Raw genomic sequence first — 19,733 nt, 5'->3', positions numbered from 1 at the left:
GCATAACAAAACAGATGCAAACATGTTCCCTGGTTCCTAGTCCAATGCTCCTTGTATGATATGACTTCCATTGGAAGGTAGACCTCTTAAGCAACTTCCTCATTAAACAAATCATTTTCCATCATTATGGTAACTATACTCCTATATCACTTGTGATAAATTTTAATCCCAAATCCTCTTTTACCATTACCCAATCCGTGTACTAAGGGAAATAAAATCAAGGCTATTATCAGCCTAACCTTAGGCTAGGGGAGGGCAGAATACAGTATACCATTTAAAAGCAAATTATTTTTTATTATAAATGTAATACATGCAAAAAATAAAAAATTCCAACAGTACCGAATAGCATAGGTGAAAAGTAAAAGTCCTCCATTACAAACCAATGTCTCACAGTCCTACATCTCAGAAATAATCAATGGGTTCTTTCCTGAAACAACTCAGATGATGAAAGTAAACAGGCATATGCATTTACCTTTGAAAAAGACTATGGGCTCACAGGACTAGAACACTGTAATACTCTCAAGATATTAACTTCCAATTAGGGGATTCAAGTGTTCATTATATTTGGCAATACCACTTCAAATGTAACAATTTGTTCATTTAAAAGATGGTCTACTATAACAAGCATGTGACATATTTATTCATAACTTAAGCAGGCAAGAGTAAGCCCTCTTAAAGGTGTAAAAGATCTAAGTTACATTGGCCTTGATCACAGTATTGAAGTTGTGGGTAAAAAGTACAACAGATAAACTCCAGCCAAGTAAACTGAGTGAGTGGGAAAGTGGTACCTCAGGCTGTGCAACTGTTACTCAGAAAACAAAGCCATTTTATTGGAATGTATCAAAAACGATTCTTTGCTAGCCCACAAAGAATGCTACCCAAGTCCTGGGGTTTCAGATGGATAATAATTGGTCCAGACAGAGAAAAACCTATGCTGTTAAAGAAATACCTCTTTAAAAGCTGGGAAGAGACTAAGGTTAAGTTAATTACAAACTGTACCAATTCCTTTGCACAGAGATTAATCATTTTTCTATACCAAATAAGGATGTGAAGATCCAAACTTTTATTCAAGACAGACAAACATGATTTTGTCTTTGAGAGTATCTCTTGGTAAAGATCAAGTACACATATTTGAATTTAAGAGGAAGATCTTCCTCAAAAACAAACAAACAAAAAAACAACCAAAAAAGCCAGTCTTGGAGATAATTTTACCAAAATTAACATTGTTTTTTAAAAAACCTAACTTGGGGTGGGTGGGGGGTGAGGGGGGGTGGGGCAAGGAAAACTAATGATAAAAAAAAATAACTTACCAAGAAGTGAAACAGGCTGGGTTACAGGAGGGGTGGGCAGATTCGTGGGTGCAGCAGGTGGCACAGCAGAGCCATACATTTTCACACTGTCACCAGACTCGGCGTTTCCTCTAGCCCCAGACACCACTGTTGGAATGGGATTTCCAATAGATAAGTCTTTTGTAGTGTCTTCATTTATACCAGCGATAGTAGCTAAGGAATATAATTATATCAACATGTGAAGCTGAATAATTAATTATCTCCCGGTCAACATTCTTCTGCCATACTATAGACCCTATTACCGGTTCACTCTCCCTCCTACACCCAGCTCCAAGAGGATAAGCAAACACAAAGAAAAAAACATGCTTACAGTTTGGGATGCTTATTGGTGGAGTGTGAGGAGGAGGAATGGATACTGGTGGAGTTATAGGAGGTGGGGGTCCAGGAGGAAGAAAACCTAGAATAAGAAAAATAATGTCAACTTATGCTGTTATCACTTCATCGCAGGCTCTAAAGTAAGTATGTTCACAGACAGTTTAGTGTACCTGGTGGTAAATGCATTGGGTTGAATCCTGGGCGCAAAAATGGTGGAGGAGGAGGGGGAGGAGGAACACCAGGACCGAAGCCTGGAGGTGGAATTCCCAGAGGTGGCGTGAAAGCAGGTGGCTGGAGAGCACCAACTACAGGTGGACCTGGTTGATGTGGTGGGACCTAGAAAGAAAGACAGAAGAATAAACCACCTATCCAGACACCCTCCTGTCCATATAGTAAGCACAGGTAAAAGAGCATACTGGTGAAAAAAATAGATGTTTCTTAATTTGTGCTTATTAGACCAGTAAATTCATTAAATTACAGGTGGTAACTTCTATTCGTACCAACTGATCGAAATCAAAGCTGTGGGCCAGGTGCGATGGCTCACACCTGTAATCCCAGCACTTTGGGAATCCAAGGCAGGTGGATCACCTAAGGTCAAGAGTTCAAGACCAGCCTGGCCAACATGGTGACCCCTGTCTATACTAAAAATACAAGAATTAGCTAGCTGGGTGTGGTGGCAAGTGCCTGTAATCCCAGCTACTCCGAAGGCTGAGGCAGGAGAATCGCCTGAACCCGGGAGGTGGAGGTTACAGTGAGCCGAGATTGAGCCACTGCACTCCAGCCTGGGCGACAGAGCGTGACTCCATCTCAAAAAGAAAGAAAGAAAGAAAGAAATCAAAGTCGTGCTCTCTACTTTATGACAGCAAATTCACACTATATTTCATCAGTGTTCTGACATCATGTAATACATTTTAAAATGTTCCATGGTACTCTCAGCAATACAGCTTTAAGACAGGCTACCTGGCAATTTACACAATGGCTAAGATCACAGGTCCTGGAGCCAAATTGTCTGCTTCTCCCACCCACTTTAGTAGCTGTGTGACCTTGAGCAAGCTATTTAAACTCTCTAAAATGGGAAAGTGCCAACCACATACAATTATGCAGATTAAATGAGTTAATACATACTAAGTGCTGGTGCCTGGCACTTAAATACCCAACAAATGTTAGCTTTTTTTTTTTTTTAAAGATAAATTTTAACAACCCCTAGCCAGGGTATCAGTCTATGGCCTGTTAGGAAATGGGCCGCACAGCAGTGGGCAAGCAAGTACCACCGCCTGAGCTCTGCCTCCTGTCAGATCAGTGGTAGCATGAGATTGTCATAGGAGCATGGACCCTATCGTGAAATGCACATGTGAGGGATCTAGCTTGGGCACTTCTTATGAGAATCTAATGCCTCATGATCTGAGGTGGAGCAGCTTCATCCTGAAACCATCCTCCACCCCAGTCCATAGAAAAACTGCCTTCTAAGAAACCAGTCCCTAGTGCCGGAAAGGTTGGGGACTGCTATTTAACAGAGTAGGCAGGTTTCTGTAAATGAGTGCTGACACACATTGAATTTTGTTTAGAACCTGCACTGGAAGGGCATATCCAGAAGGTCAACTGAAGGGTTTACCAACTAGGGGAGTCCATTTAAATCACAGCTAAGAATGTAGCAAAGCACACAGTTTTCCCCTCACATTGAGAAAATGAAGACACAATTCAGATTTTTGTGATAGCTCAGATTTATCTGATTCAGATTTAATGTGAGAAACCGAGGAAGGAAGACAAGAAAAATCTAGTAGATCACACATAGAACTATGGGTCAAGTTCTTATAATTTTCAAAGGGTTTTTCATTTTTCAGCTCTTACAAGGTGACAAAAAACATACTGAGTACTTAACATATATTATCTCATTTAACCCTCAAAACAACTCTTTAACATATGAGGAATGCCAAGGCCAGGAAAGGGAATTTGCACATTTACAAATAGGAAACTGAACCTTACGAGGTTAGGTTACATGCTAAATACCATACTGCTGAATATAAACAATGGAGTTGAGAATTAAACCCAGTTTTACCAGAATCTAGTATTCTTTTCAAGTAACAGGTTGGTTGAGTAGACAGCAAATATTTTAGAGTAAGAACATATCTTCATGTTAAAAATGGCATTTAATTTATTATAAAGTTTTCAATCCATTTGAAAATTTCATAATAATAGCACCCAAGGTGAAAATTAGGAAAATTCCTTTCCCCCAAAGCAGCAACTTATTGGGTACATATCCAAGTTTCTTCAGAACATAACGTCCCTGAAGAATGAAGACTCAGAAAAAAAGTAGGCAGAACCTATGAAACTTGATACTGAATAATCTGGATGGATAGATGTAAGACAATATACATTTACTTTGGTTGTATAAACATTTATGGGCCAGGCACTGTGGCTCACGCCTGTAATCCCAGCACTTTGGGAGGCCAAGGCAGGCATATCACTTGAGGTGAGGAGTTTGATACCAGCCTGGCCAGCATGGTGAAGCCCCGCCTCTACTAAAAATACAAAAATTAGCCGGGTGTGGTGGCACACGCCTGTAATCTCAGTTACTCAGGTGGCTGGGGCAAGAGGGTCGGCTTGAACCTGGGAGGCGAAGGTTGCAGTGAGCTGAGATCGTGCCACCACACTCCAGCTTGGGGAACAGAGAGAGACTCTGTCTCCAAAAACAAAAACAAAAATTATGAAAAGAATATAAACTTTAAATCTGACAAAACATGAAAAATATGCACATATATGTAGTCATGTTTTTTACTCTGAATTCAGACATATATCTACAAAGGGACCTTTCAGGCACTTCAAGTTTAAGTCATGTCCCAATATCCTCACCTGTGGAGGGGGCACTGTTATAGGTGCAGGAACAGGAATAGGAGGGACAGGCACAGGTAACGGTTTAGGTATGGGTGATACTGGTTCTGTGTGTGAGGTTTCAGCACCTCCATTTTGAGCAACTTCATTTTCAGGCTTCTTAGGAATTCCTTTCCAATCTGTGAGAGTGAAAGAAGTTTAACAAGAGTTTACCATTTTCAGTTTGTAACTTTAAATCTAGAAATAAACAATGTTGATTATAAAAACCTAGCACAGTTATTAAAGAAATTCCTATGCTAATTTTAGAAATAGTAATTATTTAAATTAACAATAGAAACGTAAAAGAATGCACACTGTGTGCCAGGCACTGTCAGAAGCACTCTATTTATACTAGCTTATGTAGTTCTCACAACCATTTACAAGTAGATACTATTATTATTCCCATTTTACAAATGAGAAAAGCAAAGACAGCTTGCCCAAGATCACATTCTCGGTAAATGGCAGGGATGGATTCAACTCAGACACATTTGGTTCTAGAGTCCATGTTCTTAACCACAGGAATGTATTAAAAATAAAGGATCATGAAACACCCAGTATTTCCTGAACAAATTTTCACTAGTATTAAAGAATAACTTACACCTTCCACCTATTTCCACGTATCTTCTAGTCAAGTGAAAACAAAACCATCTTTCTGCTCTGTCCTCTGAGCCTCTGGCTCCATCAGAGATTCTCCTATATTCTTGACCTTTTCAATACATTCTCCACTGGACCATGAGCTCCAAGATTACACCATCTTCTTTTTACCATTTTCCAGAGCCTGCCAGATGTCTGGCACATAGTAGGCCCTCAACACCTGATTGCCTTAACACAAATCTAGCTCTATCCTTAGATGAAGGCTTTGTGCATTAATAGAGGGAGGGAGTGGGATGTTGGAATAGCACAGCATTGTTTCAGCTCTTTTTGGTTCTCAAACCATCACTCCTGCTTGAAGCTTCCTTTATTTTTATTTTTTGAGACGGAGTCTTGCTCTGTCTCCCAGGATGGAGTGCAGTGGTGCAATCTCAACTCACTGCAACTTCTATCTCCTGGGTTCCAGCAATTCTCCAGCCTCAGTGTCCCAAGTAGTTGGGATTACAGACACCCGCCACCACATCCAGCTATTTTTTTTTTTTTGTACTTTTAGTAAAGATGAGGTTTTACCATGTTGGCCAGGCTGGTCTTGAACTCCTGACCTCAAGTGACCTGCCCACCTCAGTCTCCCAAAGAGCTGGGATTACAGGCATGAGCCACTGTGCCTGGCCTTGAAGCTTCCTTTAAATGTTCTTTCTGAGGGCGGTGAGGACAAGCATGGTGGCTCACGCCTGTAATCCCAGCACTTTGGGAGGCTGAGGCAGTAGGCAGATCACCTGAAGTCAGGAGTTCGAGACTAGCCTGGCCAACATGGTGAAACCCCGTCTCTACTAAAAAAAACCCAAAAAAATTAGCAGGGCACAGTGGTACATGCCTGTAGTCCCAGCTACTTGGGAGGCTGAGGCAGGAGAACCCCTGGAACCCGGAAGAGGCTGTAATGAGCCAAGATCATGCCACTGCACTCCAGCCTGGGTGACAAGAGTGAGACTCCATTTCAAAACACAACAACAACAAAAAAACGTTCTGTGTTGCCATGCCATCCTATTCTCCTCCTTGTTCCTCTGTCTAGCAATCTCCAGGTCATGCCCATGCATTCTGCGATTTTCCCCACTGCAATTTCACTGTCAATCTGGCATTTTAAATATTTGTGCCTACAAATAACTGCAACTCCTTGTCTTACACGTTTACTTTAGATTGCTTCTCTGGACATCTAAAACTTTCCAAGGTACTTATTATGAAGCACTGGATTAAAACACAATACCAAGCTGGGTGCAGTGGCTCACGCCTGTAATGCCAGAGGGAGGTCGAGGTGGGCAGATCTTTTGAGGTCAGGAGTTCGAGACCAGCCTGGCCAACATGGTGAAACCTTGTCTCTATTGAAAATGCAAAAATTAGCCGGGCAAAGTGGCACACGCCTGTAGTCCCAGCTACTCGGGAGACTGAAGGAGGAGAGTGGCTTGAACCTGGGAGGCAGAGGTTGCAGTGAGCCAAAATTGCGTCACTACACTCCAGCCTGGGCAACAGAGTGAGACTCCATCTCAAAAAAATAAATAATACGTAGTACCAAAGATGCTCAGTGAAGACCTATATGATCTGTTAAGTTTCACAGGAAAAGTTCTACTTAATTCTGTAATTCATAAACTCCATAATCAGTAAGTATTTCACTTGTGTTTGCATCTCTTTTGTCTCATTCACTATTTAACCCTGTTTATAATGGAGATACTGACACAGAAGGGATACTAAAAAATCTCAAAAATCACGTCCTAATGCAAGGAACAGGACATTTAATTTGTCATATGTACTACCAAGCAAATAAGTGAACTGTAAGAGAAATTAAATACTGCTTTACCTGGGTTAAGTGTGTCACTGTCCAACATTCCTCCTTCACAAAAACTCTCCAGTTCCTCAGGCTTGACTTTGTCCCATGGAATATAAGTAACACCAAGTTCTACATCCCAATACTGCTTATAATCTGCCTTTATTCCTTTGTTTAAGGCCCAGGCAATCTATTTCACCATTAGTGAAAATATAAAAAGAAAAGAAAGAAAAACAAGATCATAAGTCTTGAGAGTACTATTCTCTATCATTCTATCCATTCCGACTTGGGCAGCAAGAGAGCAATCTGGACCAGCTAGGCTTGGATCTCATTCAAAGCCTTATTCTCACTACAGAACTGGTTACCCTTTAATTCTCATTTAGTCCTAGGATGGAAATTTCACTGGCATATTTTCCTTACCAACTCTCACCCAAACCAGCCAACATAAAACTAAGAGAAAAGGAAAAAGTTTATCAGGGAAAGCCTGAAGTTCCCTCAATAGCCTAGTAGTATACTGGGGACTACTTTTCTAAGTCTAGGGGTGCCTTGTAATTACTTAACATCAGACAAAATCTTTTTGCAGTGCAATCCAGTGGTAGAACGGGGTGTTAAGACACTGAGGAAACACTGACTTTAGCTCCTTAGGGGAAAAATACCCATGTACCTATATGTTTTTCTCCACCTTTGGTTAATATGGTAAACTTTAAAAATACAGTATCCAATTTTTTTTGAACAGGACAAAACATATTGCTAAAGGACATTATATTTAAAGCACTAATTTACCTTGATGAACCCATCTACATTTAGGAAAAAACAAACAAATTCTATCATGCATGTAACATTTACAATTTTATGTTAAAACACTGGAGTCCTTTAGGAGATATTCTAAGCAAAAAAAAAAAGAAAGAGATGCACATGAAATGCCTCAGTGTTGAAAATAATTTCTAAAACCCAAATTAGTTTTTATAGGCCACATATTTTCCCCCTTCTGCCTCTGCCTATTTTTAAAAGATGAATTCTAACATAGAAGACTGTACCTTTATGGATTTCTGGTTCACTTTATAGTTTCCTCGGCTCAGTTTCTGCAGGGCACGATACGCATCTTGCCTATGAACCATAACAATATAGGCACAACCCCTGGGAGGAATCATCTGCTCCAAAACATTTTAATATTATAAAGATAACAAAATTGAAAAGCAGTAAGATACAAAACTAAGTAAGCAGTTCCAACAATCCCATCCCTCACCCCATGTTCTATTATGTAAGGTTAAATTCATTTCTAAGTTGGCAATTCAAGCTGGGTCTCAACTGAGTCCTCTAAGCTTTGTTAAATAAAGACTTACCTAGAAATGTTTGAAATTAAACTTAATTATCCAAGAAATGTTAAATACAAAGAATTCTAAGAAATGTTAAATACAGAGTTCTAAACGTGGACTCAAGAGCACCTAAACTCTAGTCACATCTATAAACCTGGGCAAATTATAACTTTGGTCTCAAGTCCTTCATTTCATAAAATGACACTAATCACACTTGTCCATCATACTTAAATAACTGAATAAACACTCACATTAATTGATTCAATTGGACCAAACTCTTCCAAGAGACTGGCAACATCCTGCTGAGTAGTTCTTTTGTCTAGCTGTCCCACCCAGAGGGTAGTACTGCAAACTTAAAATAAAATTACAATCATAAAGAGATTCACATTTGATAATGAGTAGCACTGCAGCTTACATAAAAAAATCATTACACAAAATATTCATGAACTATATTACACCACCACAAGTTTAAATAGTAAATCTCACATACATTTAAAAAATTCTAGAAATCTGCAATTGTACTTCCAGAAAGAGAACTGGGATAGTAAAAGGTATACATAAAAGCTGGAAAAAACTGGCTTTTTTGCAGATGGATCTAACGATTTCATCAACTCTCTTGATTACCAACTAGCTACGTGCTTTGTTACATGTAACTGTCCTTTCTCCACTCTTAAGTGTTCATGGTTTTTCTTTTATGTTGTGTCCTAGGTGATAAGCCTTATGGAATCAGAAATATTACATATGCCCTAGTCGTTTTATAAATTAAAATCTTAGTCATCTTAATAGTTACTAATTTATATCAAATATATGCCTAGTACACCTTACTAAATGTATTCTGAAGACATCTGATGAGATTCAGAAAATAATGCAAGTGAATATATTCTGTAAATTTTTGGTTCACTCCTTACTGCTGCTTTATAGCTGGTTTAAGGTACAAAAGCAAATCTAAGGGATACATCAATGCATAAACAAGGCACAATAAAGCAGTATTTCAAATAAAAACACAGTGGTAACATTTCTTTTATAGCTTTGCTAACAGTTATAAACACTTTAAACCTAAGACATGAAAAAACAGTACATGAGGTTTGAATATAAAGGTTGAGTTACCACTTGCAGTTTCTGGTTTCACTTGAGGGAGGCCTTTTTGTCGACGTTCTCTCTCTTTTTCTCGATCCCGTCTTTCTTGGGATCGAGATCGAGGAGAATGTCGGCGTCTATCCCTGGACCGAGATCGAGAACGTCGATGACGAGACCTTCGAGATCTAGAACCAGATCTAGATCGCCTCCTTTTTGGTGACCTAATGTTTTCGAGAGAAGAGAGAACACATAGCACATAGACAAAACCCAGAAAATATAAGCACATACTAATTAAAAAAAAAAAAAAAATACAACTAGGTAATTTAATGTTTGGATACGTAAGAATGCAATAGCCGAGAATTCATTTTACAGATTTTAGTATGTCCCAAATTAGAAATCATGCGCATTATTTAAATAAAATAAACAATGTTGACAGCTTATATAATAAAAGTATCTGTCATCTTCAGTGCCTCCGGTACTATACAAAATTACATCCTTATAATTTGAGTAGCTAATTTTCATGGTTGAGATATACTGCTACTACTGTTATCTATCTTCTCAGTAAAGTCTTTTCTGCAGCAATTAAAAACATTATCTAATTACATCATTACTGTGATCTTTCCACTTTTGCTGGCTGATGAAGTTGTAATGGAATTTTGAAAATACAGTTCTTCTAATACCACATACTCTATACCTATGGTATAGAATTGTATTTTCAAAGTTCCATTACATCTGAGCAACTCAAATACAGGGAAAAAAATGTAAGACAAATGATGTAGATTTTTTTTTTTAAATCAATACTTCACCTGTCCCCTTCTACACACATATACAAATACAAATATACCAACTGTTATTTTACTAACACTCTGAATATCTGAAAATAACCCAATCTAATTTTAATTTGTGTCCCCCAAGACACACAGGGTTGGAAAAAACATTTTCTATAAATTACCTGGATGCTGACCTAGATCTTGACTTTCTGTTATCAGACATATGTCGCTTAACGTCTTGAATACAAGGTTGTTCTACTTCCATTTCCTTAAAAAACAAAAACCATGATAAAATGAGAAATTTAAAAAGTATTAAGGCAAGAGGACAAAATCTAACAAAAGCTACATTAAAAATGTCCTGCCCTTAAGCAATTCTCTTTTGGTTGCCTGGGACCAAATTACTAATTTAACAACAACTGGCCATCACTAGGGAAAAAAAAACCCAAAAACCACTTTTATACTGTTTAAAAGATTAAAAGAAGTATTTCTCTACTTCTGGTAAAGTTATTTTGCTTAAATTACATACCATTTTAATAAACCATCATCTAATGCAGTGAAGTAGGCACTAGTTAAGCCTTCAACACTCTATATCAAACCTCACAGAATCCTATGGAAGTTGGTAATATTAGAAGTTCACTTTCCAGATGAAAAACTTGGAGCACTGGGAGGGTTTAATATGTACCCAGGTCTTTCTTCATATTCAAAAATGAAGACAGCAAGCAAATAAGGAGAAATCTGCATGTAAGTCAAGGCAACAAAAAAAGATGCAACTATCTGAGAATAAAATTTTACCTGCTGATGTGGCTTCTGTGTAAGTGGTTCATTCTGTGCCTGAAAAGAAGCTTGGAAAGGCTGCTGCACTGGTGGAGTTGGAGGAATCACAGGCTGAGCCATGGGAGGAAATGGAGGTGTAGGAAGAAGTCCAAATCCTGGCATTTGTCCATTAGGAGGAAGTGGAACCTTTCATTTTTAAAGAAAGTGTATGAGTAATAGCTATCAAAATAATTTGGAAAACCTTTATTATATAAAACTAAAATATCTTCAATAAACTTTGATCAAGGAAAAGTTACAATGACATTCAACATTGTTTAACGATTTCCCTATGTACAATTTTCATGCAAGGATTGTTACATACCAAGTATATAGGTTAAAAATCCTGTAACTCTTTTTAAAATTACGAACACACAGGTTTAGTTTTAAATATTTAAAGAAATACCTTCATTTACATAAGGAAGCAATGTGATAAACTGAACTTCAAGTCAGAAGTACTCTATTGCAAATGGTCTTTTTTCAGCTTTAACGACAATTAAGCCTTTTGGGAGGAAAAGGCTTTCTAGAAGCAATGACTCCTAGGATTACTTTAAAAAAATTTACCAAGGGGGAATTTCAACATACCCAACTTTTAGAGTTTCAAATAAAGTATCATAATAATAATGAAAGTAAACTACAGTCTGACATATTTCTGCATGTCAATTTAAATACAAATAAAACTATAAATATAATGCTTTAAGTATTCTTTCTAAATTATTTATGAACTTTCAGTAATGGTTAAACACTTGAAATAACAAAAATGCTTCCCACCCCATCCCCATAATTTAGATACAGAGCCAAATTTAAGAGAACACTCAATGAGAGAATTTACTGGAACAAATTTACTGGAACAAATTTATCTCTACTAACTTCCTGCAACTCTCCAGTGTATTATGTATGCTCCTTTTATTGCGGATTTCAAACTATATTCCTGAATGTTCAGAGCTCAGAGCTCTCTAAAGTATCTAACCACACAAACTACAGAAGAAAGGCCCTTCCAAGGGAAAAAGCTGTCTAACTAAACAGGTCGGTTTCTTCAAATATAACTGTAATCTCTAAATTATTTTAACTAAAATGCCTATTATTAAAATGTGAGCATGTGATTTTGGCATCCTCGTTTTAATTACAGAAAAAAAGCAACTCAAAACAGTTATGTGTTTAACAGCTTTGATCAGAGCTATAGTACGACTCAGCCCATCACATAGCTGCATAGTGCTCTGTGGAATGTAAACCATATACTCTATAATGAATAGATCTTTCTTTCAACTGCAAGAAAAATGCTTGTACCTGATGGTGCATTGGATCCTGTTGTATTCCCATCATTCGTGGCTGAAACTGATCCATATTTTGTGTGTATGCTGGCTGCTGCATGCCATCTCCAGGAAAGCCACTAAAAAAAGGTGGATAATCTTTTACACATTCAGAAGCACAAGCTTCTCAGCCACACTTAAACTACAGAAACAGTGTTGTTCATGAGTCATTAATCAACATTTTACTGAACCACATATTTACCTATATATTACATTTAATTTATAAACTCAGTATTATTCCCAACATAAAAGCCATTTTTTGTTTTAAATCTTAGAGGATCCCTTCCTCATTCAAGAGAAAACTAATACCACAAATTTTACAAAACAACTTCACTGAAAATTGTTTTCATTGCTAAATGTTACTTAGATTATGCCTTACAACTATTACCAATTTTCTATCTGCTGAGGAATAAAAAAAAAACTAACAATGGTGCCTGTGGAGGAGGAGGAGAGGCAGCAGCGGGTGCAGCAGCAGCAGGCACAGTGGCGGTAGGTGCAGGGGGCACAGCAGCAGCAGGTACTGTTGTGGCAACGGCAGTGGTATCCTCTTTCTTTGATTCTTCCACAGCTTCTGGCTCATCATCATAGTCAAATCTATCAAGCAACTTCTGGAATAATTATGTCAATATTTCATTTTAAAATTTAGACTGATTCATTGCACAAAAAACTTCATGAAAAAAAGGATGTTTACCACCATCTAGAAACCCACAATGTCAAGCACAATCTTATTTTCCCTCATGCCCCTAAGGACCTTGGTTTGTAGATATAAACAATTTTTACACAGATGCCAGTTTGGAAAACACACAATGTTTTCATTCTGTTTTCCTTCCTCAATTGTAAGTACAGTGCTTTCTTTCTATTTTCTATTGGTGTATTTCACAAGTAATTTAGCAGCATACATGTTTTTCTAAAATACTCATTTCCCTAGACTAAAAATGTTTGGAACTTCGTGCACATGAAAATGGGTATACATTTTCAGTCAATATAAAATGTACAAAAAGACTGTCTTATCCAATCACCATAAATGCATATAGAAAAGTGTCCATATACTGCTTCCTCAAAAATATACTAATATAAAGAAACAAAAAAACGGCAGGGACATAAAAAAGTCACTAGCAGATCACTGAAAGGTTCATTTGCTTCTTTATCATAACTTCACAGCTTACCAGAAACTTTCATTTAAAAAAAAATTCAGGAGACTTAATGAGATCACATATCTAGAAGAACAATTTTAAGTAAGATTTATTCAGAAAAAAAGGTAATGCATTAAATACCTACTAATGTGTATCAGATCATATAGACTTCATCATCACAAGAACACTGCAATTTAGATAGTTTCTTCTTTATTACAACAAGAAAACAAAGGCTCAGGTGATTAAGAAACATGATTAAGATTGTACACTCAGTGAATGGTAGAATCAGGATGCAGACACTAGTCCTTTCGACTTGAGAGCCCTCAGTCTCTGGCTTTCAATAAGCAATCTTTCCTTTCAAGTTGTGCTCCTTAAATTCCTAAACTTGTGTCATTCTATAATAGTTCTGTCTGGCCGGGCGCGGTGGCTCATGCCTGTAATCCCAGCACTTTGGGAGGCCGAGGCGGGCGGATCATGAGGTCAGGAGATCGAGACCATCCTGGCTAACACGGTGAAACCCCGTCTCTACTAAAAATAAAAATAAAAAAATTAGCTAGGCGAGGTGGTGGACGCCTGTAGTCCCAGCTACTCGGGAGGCTGAGGCAGGAGAATGGCATGAACCCGGGAGGCGGAGCTTGCAGTGAGCCGAGATTGCACCACTGCACTCCAGCCAGAGTGACAGAACGAGACTCCATCCGGGGGGGAAAAAAAAAAAAAGAGAAGAAAAAGAAAAAATAGTTCTGCCTAGAGATTCTGGTTTTGCTTTATTGAACAACAGATTTCTGAATCAGTAATGAAAGTTCCGTCCTTAGACAACACAGTATATAGGACTAAACTAAGTGTAAAGAGTGTTTTGGGATAGAGCTAACTTACGTTTCTTTCTTTGTAGTTCTAGGCCAAGTGAGTAAAGTTCTTACAAATGAGCAAGTTAGTATTTTCTGAACAGGAACCATCATAGCCCAGGTACCTTGCTGTTTTACACACATTTTTATTTAACCCTCATGGCAACAATAAAATATTTTTACTACCATCTTTATTTTACACTACTGAACACTAAACATGAATTCAACAACAGGATAGTCTTTAAGTAATTGGAGCCAAAATTAAAATCTGGTCAAAGTTGCCTACAAAAAACAAAACCTATGATCTTCACGGTTTATTACATACTAATATGTTCTTTAAAGTTTGAAGAATACTGCTTTGAAAAAAATAGTTGAAGCAATTAAAAAATTTAAATGGGGTCTATCCAAAAAGAAATTTTAGTTGCTTTTTAGGAAACTGAAGATCTATAAAGCAGCTGAAACAGACAAATTATTTCCAGTGAGAAGCCTGAAATAGACCTTTTATGTCAAAGGAAAAGCACAGAATTCCTTTTTCTAAACTTACGGGCCAATCAACTTAAGGTTAAATACTAGAGCAATTAGAATTCACATTAATAAGAGAAAGATGCTCACTATCATGGCTTTTCCTAAATTTACCTATAAATTCAAAGGAATTCTATACACCGACATAGAAATGTATAGAGTTTTCCAGTTTATCTGGAAAAGTATGCTGGGATGGTTAATTTTGTGTCAACCTAAGTTATGTAGTGCTCAGTGTATCGTCCAACACTAACCTAGATGTTGCTGTGAAGGTGTTTTTTAGATGAGAGTAACATTTAAATCAGTAGACTCTGAGTAAAGCAGACTACTCTTGATAATGAGTGGGCCTCAATCAATCAGTTGAAGGCATTAAAAATAAGAACTGAGGTAGAAGGAATTATCCTCAACAGTGCAACAGAGAAACCCTGCCCTGAGTTTTTAGTCTGCTATCCTGCAAATTCAGACTCAGGCCTACAATGTTAACGCCTCCTGAATTTCCAGCCTGCAGACCTGCCCTACAAATTTCAAAATTGCTAGCCCCTACAATTGCGTGAGCCAGTTTCGTAAGGCAAACCTATCTTTCATTCAACAATCTAGATAGATGCAGATGTAGATACAATTACTGGTTTTGTTTCCCCGGAACTCCTGACTAATACACTTCATGATAAATGAATAAAGTTGGAAAAAGTATGAGGGAGAGTTTGAAAAACAGTTAAGTGGGAGGGGGAGAGATGGGACACCAGGAAATGAAAGACAGTCTTGTTACAAGAATAATGATGATGCAGAAATAAACAAATATATTAGTGGGACAGAACAGTGTCCAGAGGTAAGACACAGAAACATATGGGAATTTAGTGTATAAAAAAGTAGTGAGGGAGAACTGGCTATTTTCAAAAATATAAAGGTTTAACTATCTTGAACCATATTCTACAACAGATTCCAGAGGGACTAAACAGACAATCATAAAAAAAAAACCTTACTAGAATACAGAATTCTTTTTTAATACAAATGAGTTTTCCTAATCATAACATAAAACAAAAAACTAATAAAACCAAATATATGAATTTATGTTCATATGCGCATGCAAACAGGTATGCAAGAATATACACAAACAAATCTGTTCAAATCTACAGTGTGGAATTCTTCCCTTATTTTATAACTTTCTGTATTACCTGGTTTTTTTTTTCATACACGTATATATTTCTTTTTTACTCAAAAAAATTTATCCAACTTTTGTTTAATCAGTCATCACTCATAAATCATTAAGATATAATGAAAACTGTTATTTACTACGCACATTTTTAATTTAGACTATTGGCAATAAAGTCCTTCTGTTTTTCTAGTTAGGATGTTGGAAAGAATCAGAATTTTTTTTTTTTTTTTTTTTTTTTTTTTTTTGAGACGGAGTCTCGCTCTGTCACCCAGGCTGGAGTGCAGTGGCCGGATCTCACCTCACTGCAAGCTCCGCCTCCCGGGTTCACGCCATTCTCCAGCCTCAGCCTCCCGAGTAGCTGGGACTACAGGCGCCCGCCACCTCGCCCGGCTAGTTTTTTGTATTTCTTAATAGAGACGGGGTTTCACCGTGTTAGCCAGGATGGTCTCGATCTCCTGACCTCGTGATCCACCCGTCTCGGCCTCCCAAAGTGCTGGGATTACAGGCTTGAGCCACCGCGCCCGGCCAGAATCAGAAATTTTAAAGATGATGAAACCAAAGGCATCGGTCCTGATTTTCAAACTTTTGAGTTTTTTTGCAGTGAAAACTGAAATGTCAAATGATGTTTTACAAAGTCATAAACCAAATAAAACAGACAAGAGTGAAGCTGTTAGGGTTAAATTTCAATGAGAAGCTCTAAGCTGTTCAGCATATCCATATCCTTAGTGGCAACTTCTTAAAGATGCCTAAGAAACCACAGGCCCAATAGAGCAGCTGAAAGACACTGACCTAACTCAAATCCTCTTTTTTGTTGCTGCTTGTTTTTTAGAGACAGGATCTCATTCTGTTGCCCAGGCTAGTGGCACAATCATGGCTTACTGCAGCTTTGAATTCCTGGGGCCAAGCAATCCTCCCACCTCAGCATCCTGAGTGGCTAGGGCTACAGATGCGACCATGCCCAGCTGGTTCCCAAACCCTCATATTATACATATGGTAACTAAAGTTAAAATGCACGCACACACACATATTAAAAATAATATATTTTATACATTTTTATATATTAAAAATACCCATACATTATTAATACACACACATATATATTAAAAATAAACACAGACGGGGTCTCACTATGTTGCCCAGGCTGGTCTCAAACTCCTGGGCTCATGAGATCCTCCCTTCTCGACCTCCCAAAGTGTTGGGACTATAGGCATGAGTCACCACACTTGGCTGTCTGGGTTTTTAACAGCAAAAAACTGAAAGCAATTTGAATGTCTATTAGTAGTGGAATGGCTGAACTGTAATGTGCTCGTGTAGTGGAATACTATGTATTACATGCATTCAGTAAAAATGTAGATCTAAATCCACTATTAACGTTAACAACAACAAAAAAGATATAAGAGTATTAACACCAAAACAAGTGGGTATGTATTATAATCAATTAAAGAAAAGCATGTATCTGTAGGAAATTAATTCTGAAAAGATATAAGGCAAAATGTTATACAGTAATCCCCAAGTACTGGGGTTAATGAAGAATTTTCTGTTTCCTTTACTCCCTAATTTTTTTTTAACTTTTTTCATTTTACACTAGCAAATTCAGCTTCAAACCCTGGAAATTTTTGCAGTGAGCACACATCACATTTAAAACCAGGGAAAATAATCGATGTTTTGATGTTGAGGGGGAAAATCTCTCAAATTACAAAACAACATAATGCACAATCCACAGAAGGGATAACTTCCATAATTCAAGTTGAGTGATATAAATGGTGGAGTGGGTTATGTGAGAGAAATATACCTTGTCAAATGCAGTTTTCTGTTCAGGTGGGGGGAAAGCAGCTTTTTGTTCAGATGGTTGTGTAGGAGTTGTCTTTAACTGAGCTGTGATAGCCTGAACCTGAGCCATCACAGCATTGTCAAGGGCAGGAGACTGTGGTTTTGGAGGCTGTTGAAAAGTCTGAAGGATCTGCTGAAGCTTAAAGAATGGGAAAACCAATAAATCACAGAACAAAGTATAATCATACTATCAAAAGTTAATTTAATAAAAAAAGTCTTAAAGGTGATTCAAAGTAGCACAGGCACAGAATAAATTGGGAAAAAATCCTTTTACTAATGGTTAAATTTGTTGTGAATGAATATACAGAGATACAATGGGCATTGCTTAAGGTTAAAAATGTATGCTGACAATGTCAATGATATAAGATGATGGTCAAAGAGAAAAGAAAATACACTAAATTGTGAACAAGGTAAGCATAAGTTTTCTAGAAAAATGGAAAAATCCTCTCCATTACAAATAATTTTGAAATCCATCAGAAATGCTAGAATTGTGAGCAACATGAGCCACTTAGCAGTTCTAAAGTCGTGTGTTGTTCCCTTGTTTATCACTTCTACGTTTTCCCTATTACTCCTACATTACTTCTCGTGAAGGCTTTTCTAGTTGAAAAGCAGATGTATTTTCTCCTTTGAATGTGCTTATTAATGAAGAACAGAAAACAAGAAGTGACAACAGTACCTAGTCCTGCAAACAATTTCACCTTTGAGTAGACGGTTTACCTGTTGGCCTTGAGTTGTCTGAAACAGCTGAGCCACAGCAGCAAAAGCATCAGAGCTGGGCAACTGTGGTACAGTTGGGACGGAGTTTGGAGTGGCTTGTGCGGGAGGTTCAGAAGAAACTTTTACTGGAGGTGGAGGTGAGCCTAAAAAAGAAAAGGGCATTAAGACCTAAAAACAAGTTAATCTGCGAGTTTTCCTAATTAAGCTTCTTCGCTAAAATAACATTTTATCCAATTTAACACAGTATAAAATATATAGATTGTGGCACTAGAGTTTATACTGTAACAACTACCAGAAAAGTAGACCTTTATTATAAATAGGAATTATGGAAAGAAAATCGTACCTTCCAAGATGTAAACTCAAGTTTCCTTCTTATAGAAAAATTCCATCAATACAGATAAACTCTGACTGTTTCATGTGCAAAAAATTATGCCATTGTGTGAGCTCACAGATACATTTGACCATACCTTCATTATTGGTAACACTTTCTGCTACTGGGGCTGCATTACTAGTTCCTGCTGCCATGTCCAAAAGAGGCTGAATAATTTCAATTTTGAACACTCCATTTTTTTGCCAAAGGTTCAGCACACGAACTATTTTACTCTGTTATGCATGGGGAACACAAATATACAATAAATATTGGCATAAATAACCTATTAAACTCTTACAAAAAAAAAAAAAAGAGGAAAACCCCTAGGCTAATATTTCCATACTATGTGTGTTTCATAAACACGTGAAAAAAAATCAGAAATACAACTTGGTTAAACTACTCTAATTAGTCTTTCTTCAGTGGTATCATCTAGAGTAAGGAACAGAGAGGGACTACAGACCCAGACAATAAAAAGAAATGTATTATTTGACATTTTCATTTTATTTTACTTATGGTTACAAAGAAACTCTATCACTGACAAAAAAAAAAAAAAAAAAAAAAGCTATCTTAAAGAAGTAAATGAAGGAGAATTTCTTGAGAGTAATTATAACAGCTAAAATATTTAAGAAACTGGCCTGTAATCAAAATTTAAATTACGTGGCCAAGTAAATATGAAGGAGATCCAGAGAAGATGTTATTCACGGGCACAACTTTTATTTTTACTTAAGGAATCATCTTGGTTTTGGGTGTATTTTTCCCATAACAGCATTCTTCCAAGAATATAAAAACAGCATCTATGACACTCAAATTTATATGCTGTTTATTGTAAATGTCTCTGTTCTTCATTATTCTGAGTATGTTTACCAGTATAATTCCCCCACCTACTTATAGTCAGCTACTATATCTGTAATGTTTTTCTACTTTTATATAGTATGTTGTAAAGCCAA

The 19,733-nt window shown here is 37.3% G+C and overlaps 1 protein-coding gene across 4 annotated transcripts in view; it reads right to left on the bottom strand.

The window, feature by feature from the left end:
• The window catches only part of SCAF4 (SR-related CTD associated factor 4), a 66,242-nt gene that overhangs the window by 17,573 nt on the left and 28,936 nt on the right, over window positions 1-19,733 (bottom strand). Inside the window, exons 5-19 of one of the 4 annotated variants that reach the window (XM_005548828.5) lie at window positions 18,884-19,019; window positions 18,417-18,559; window positions 17,662-17,838; window positions 12,649-12,830; window positions 12,200-12,302; window positions 10,895-11,062; window positions 10,285-10,370; window positions 9,363-9,553; window positions 8,507-8,607; window positions 7,977-8,090; window positions 6,973-7,129; window positions 4,515-4,672; window positions 1,835-2,000; window positions 1,660-1,746; window positions 1,311-1,502 (exon numbers count right to left, since the gene is read on the bottom strand). In XM_005548828.5, coding sequence (XP_005548885.2) covers window positions 1,311-1,502; window positions 1,660-1,746; window positions 1,835-2,000; window positions 4,515-4,672; window positions 6,973-7,129; window positions 7,977-8,090; window positions 8,507-8,607; window positions 9,363-9,553; window positions 10,285-10,370; window positions 10,895-11,062; window positions 12,200-12,302; window positions 12,649-12,830; window positions 17,662-17,838; window positions 18,417-18,559; window positions 18,884-19,019 — 2,161 coding nt within the window. The remainder of the gene's footprint in view (window positions 1-1,310; window positions 1,503-1,659; window positions 1,747-1,834; window positions 2,001-4,514; window positions 4,673-6,972; window positions 7,130-7,976; window positions 8,091-8,506; window positions 8,608-9,362; window positions 9,554-10,284; window positions 10,371-10,894; window positions 11,063-12,199; window positions 12,303-12,648; window positions 12,831-17,661; window positions 17,839-18,416; window positions 18,560-18,883; window positions 19,020-19,733) is intronic. The other 3 variants (XM_005548831.5, XM_005548829.5, XM_074034142.1) reach the window with 3 other exon arrangements.

The sequence above is a fragment of the Macaca fascicularis genome, chromosome 3, assembly GCF_037993035.2.
Source record: "Macaca fascicularis isolate 582-1 chromosome 3, T2T-MFA8v1.1".
Taxonomy (NCBI): domain Eukaryota; kingdom Metazoa; phylum Chordata; class Mammalia; order Primates; family Cercopithecidae; genus Macaca; species Macaca fascicularis.
The sequence above is the reverse complement of the archived record's forward strand: the minus strand, read 5'-3'. Positions and strand labels throughout refer to the sequence as shown.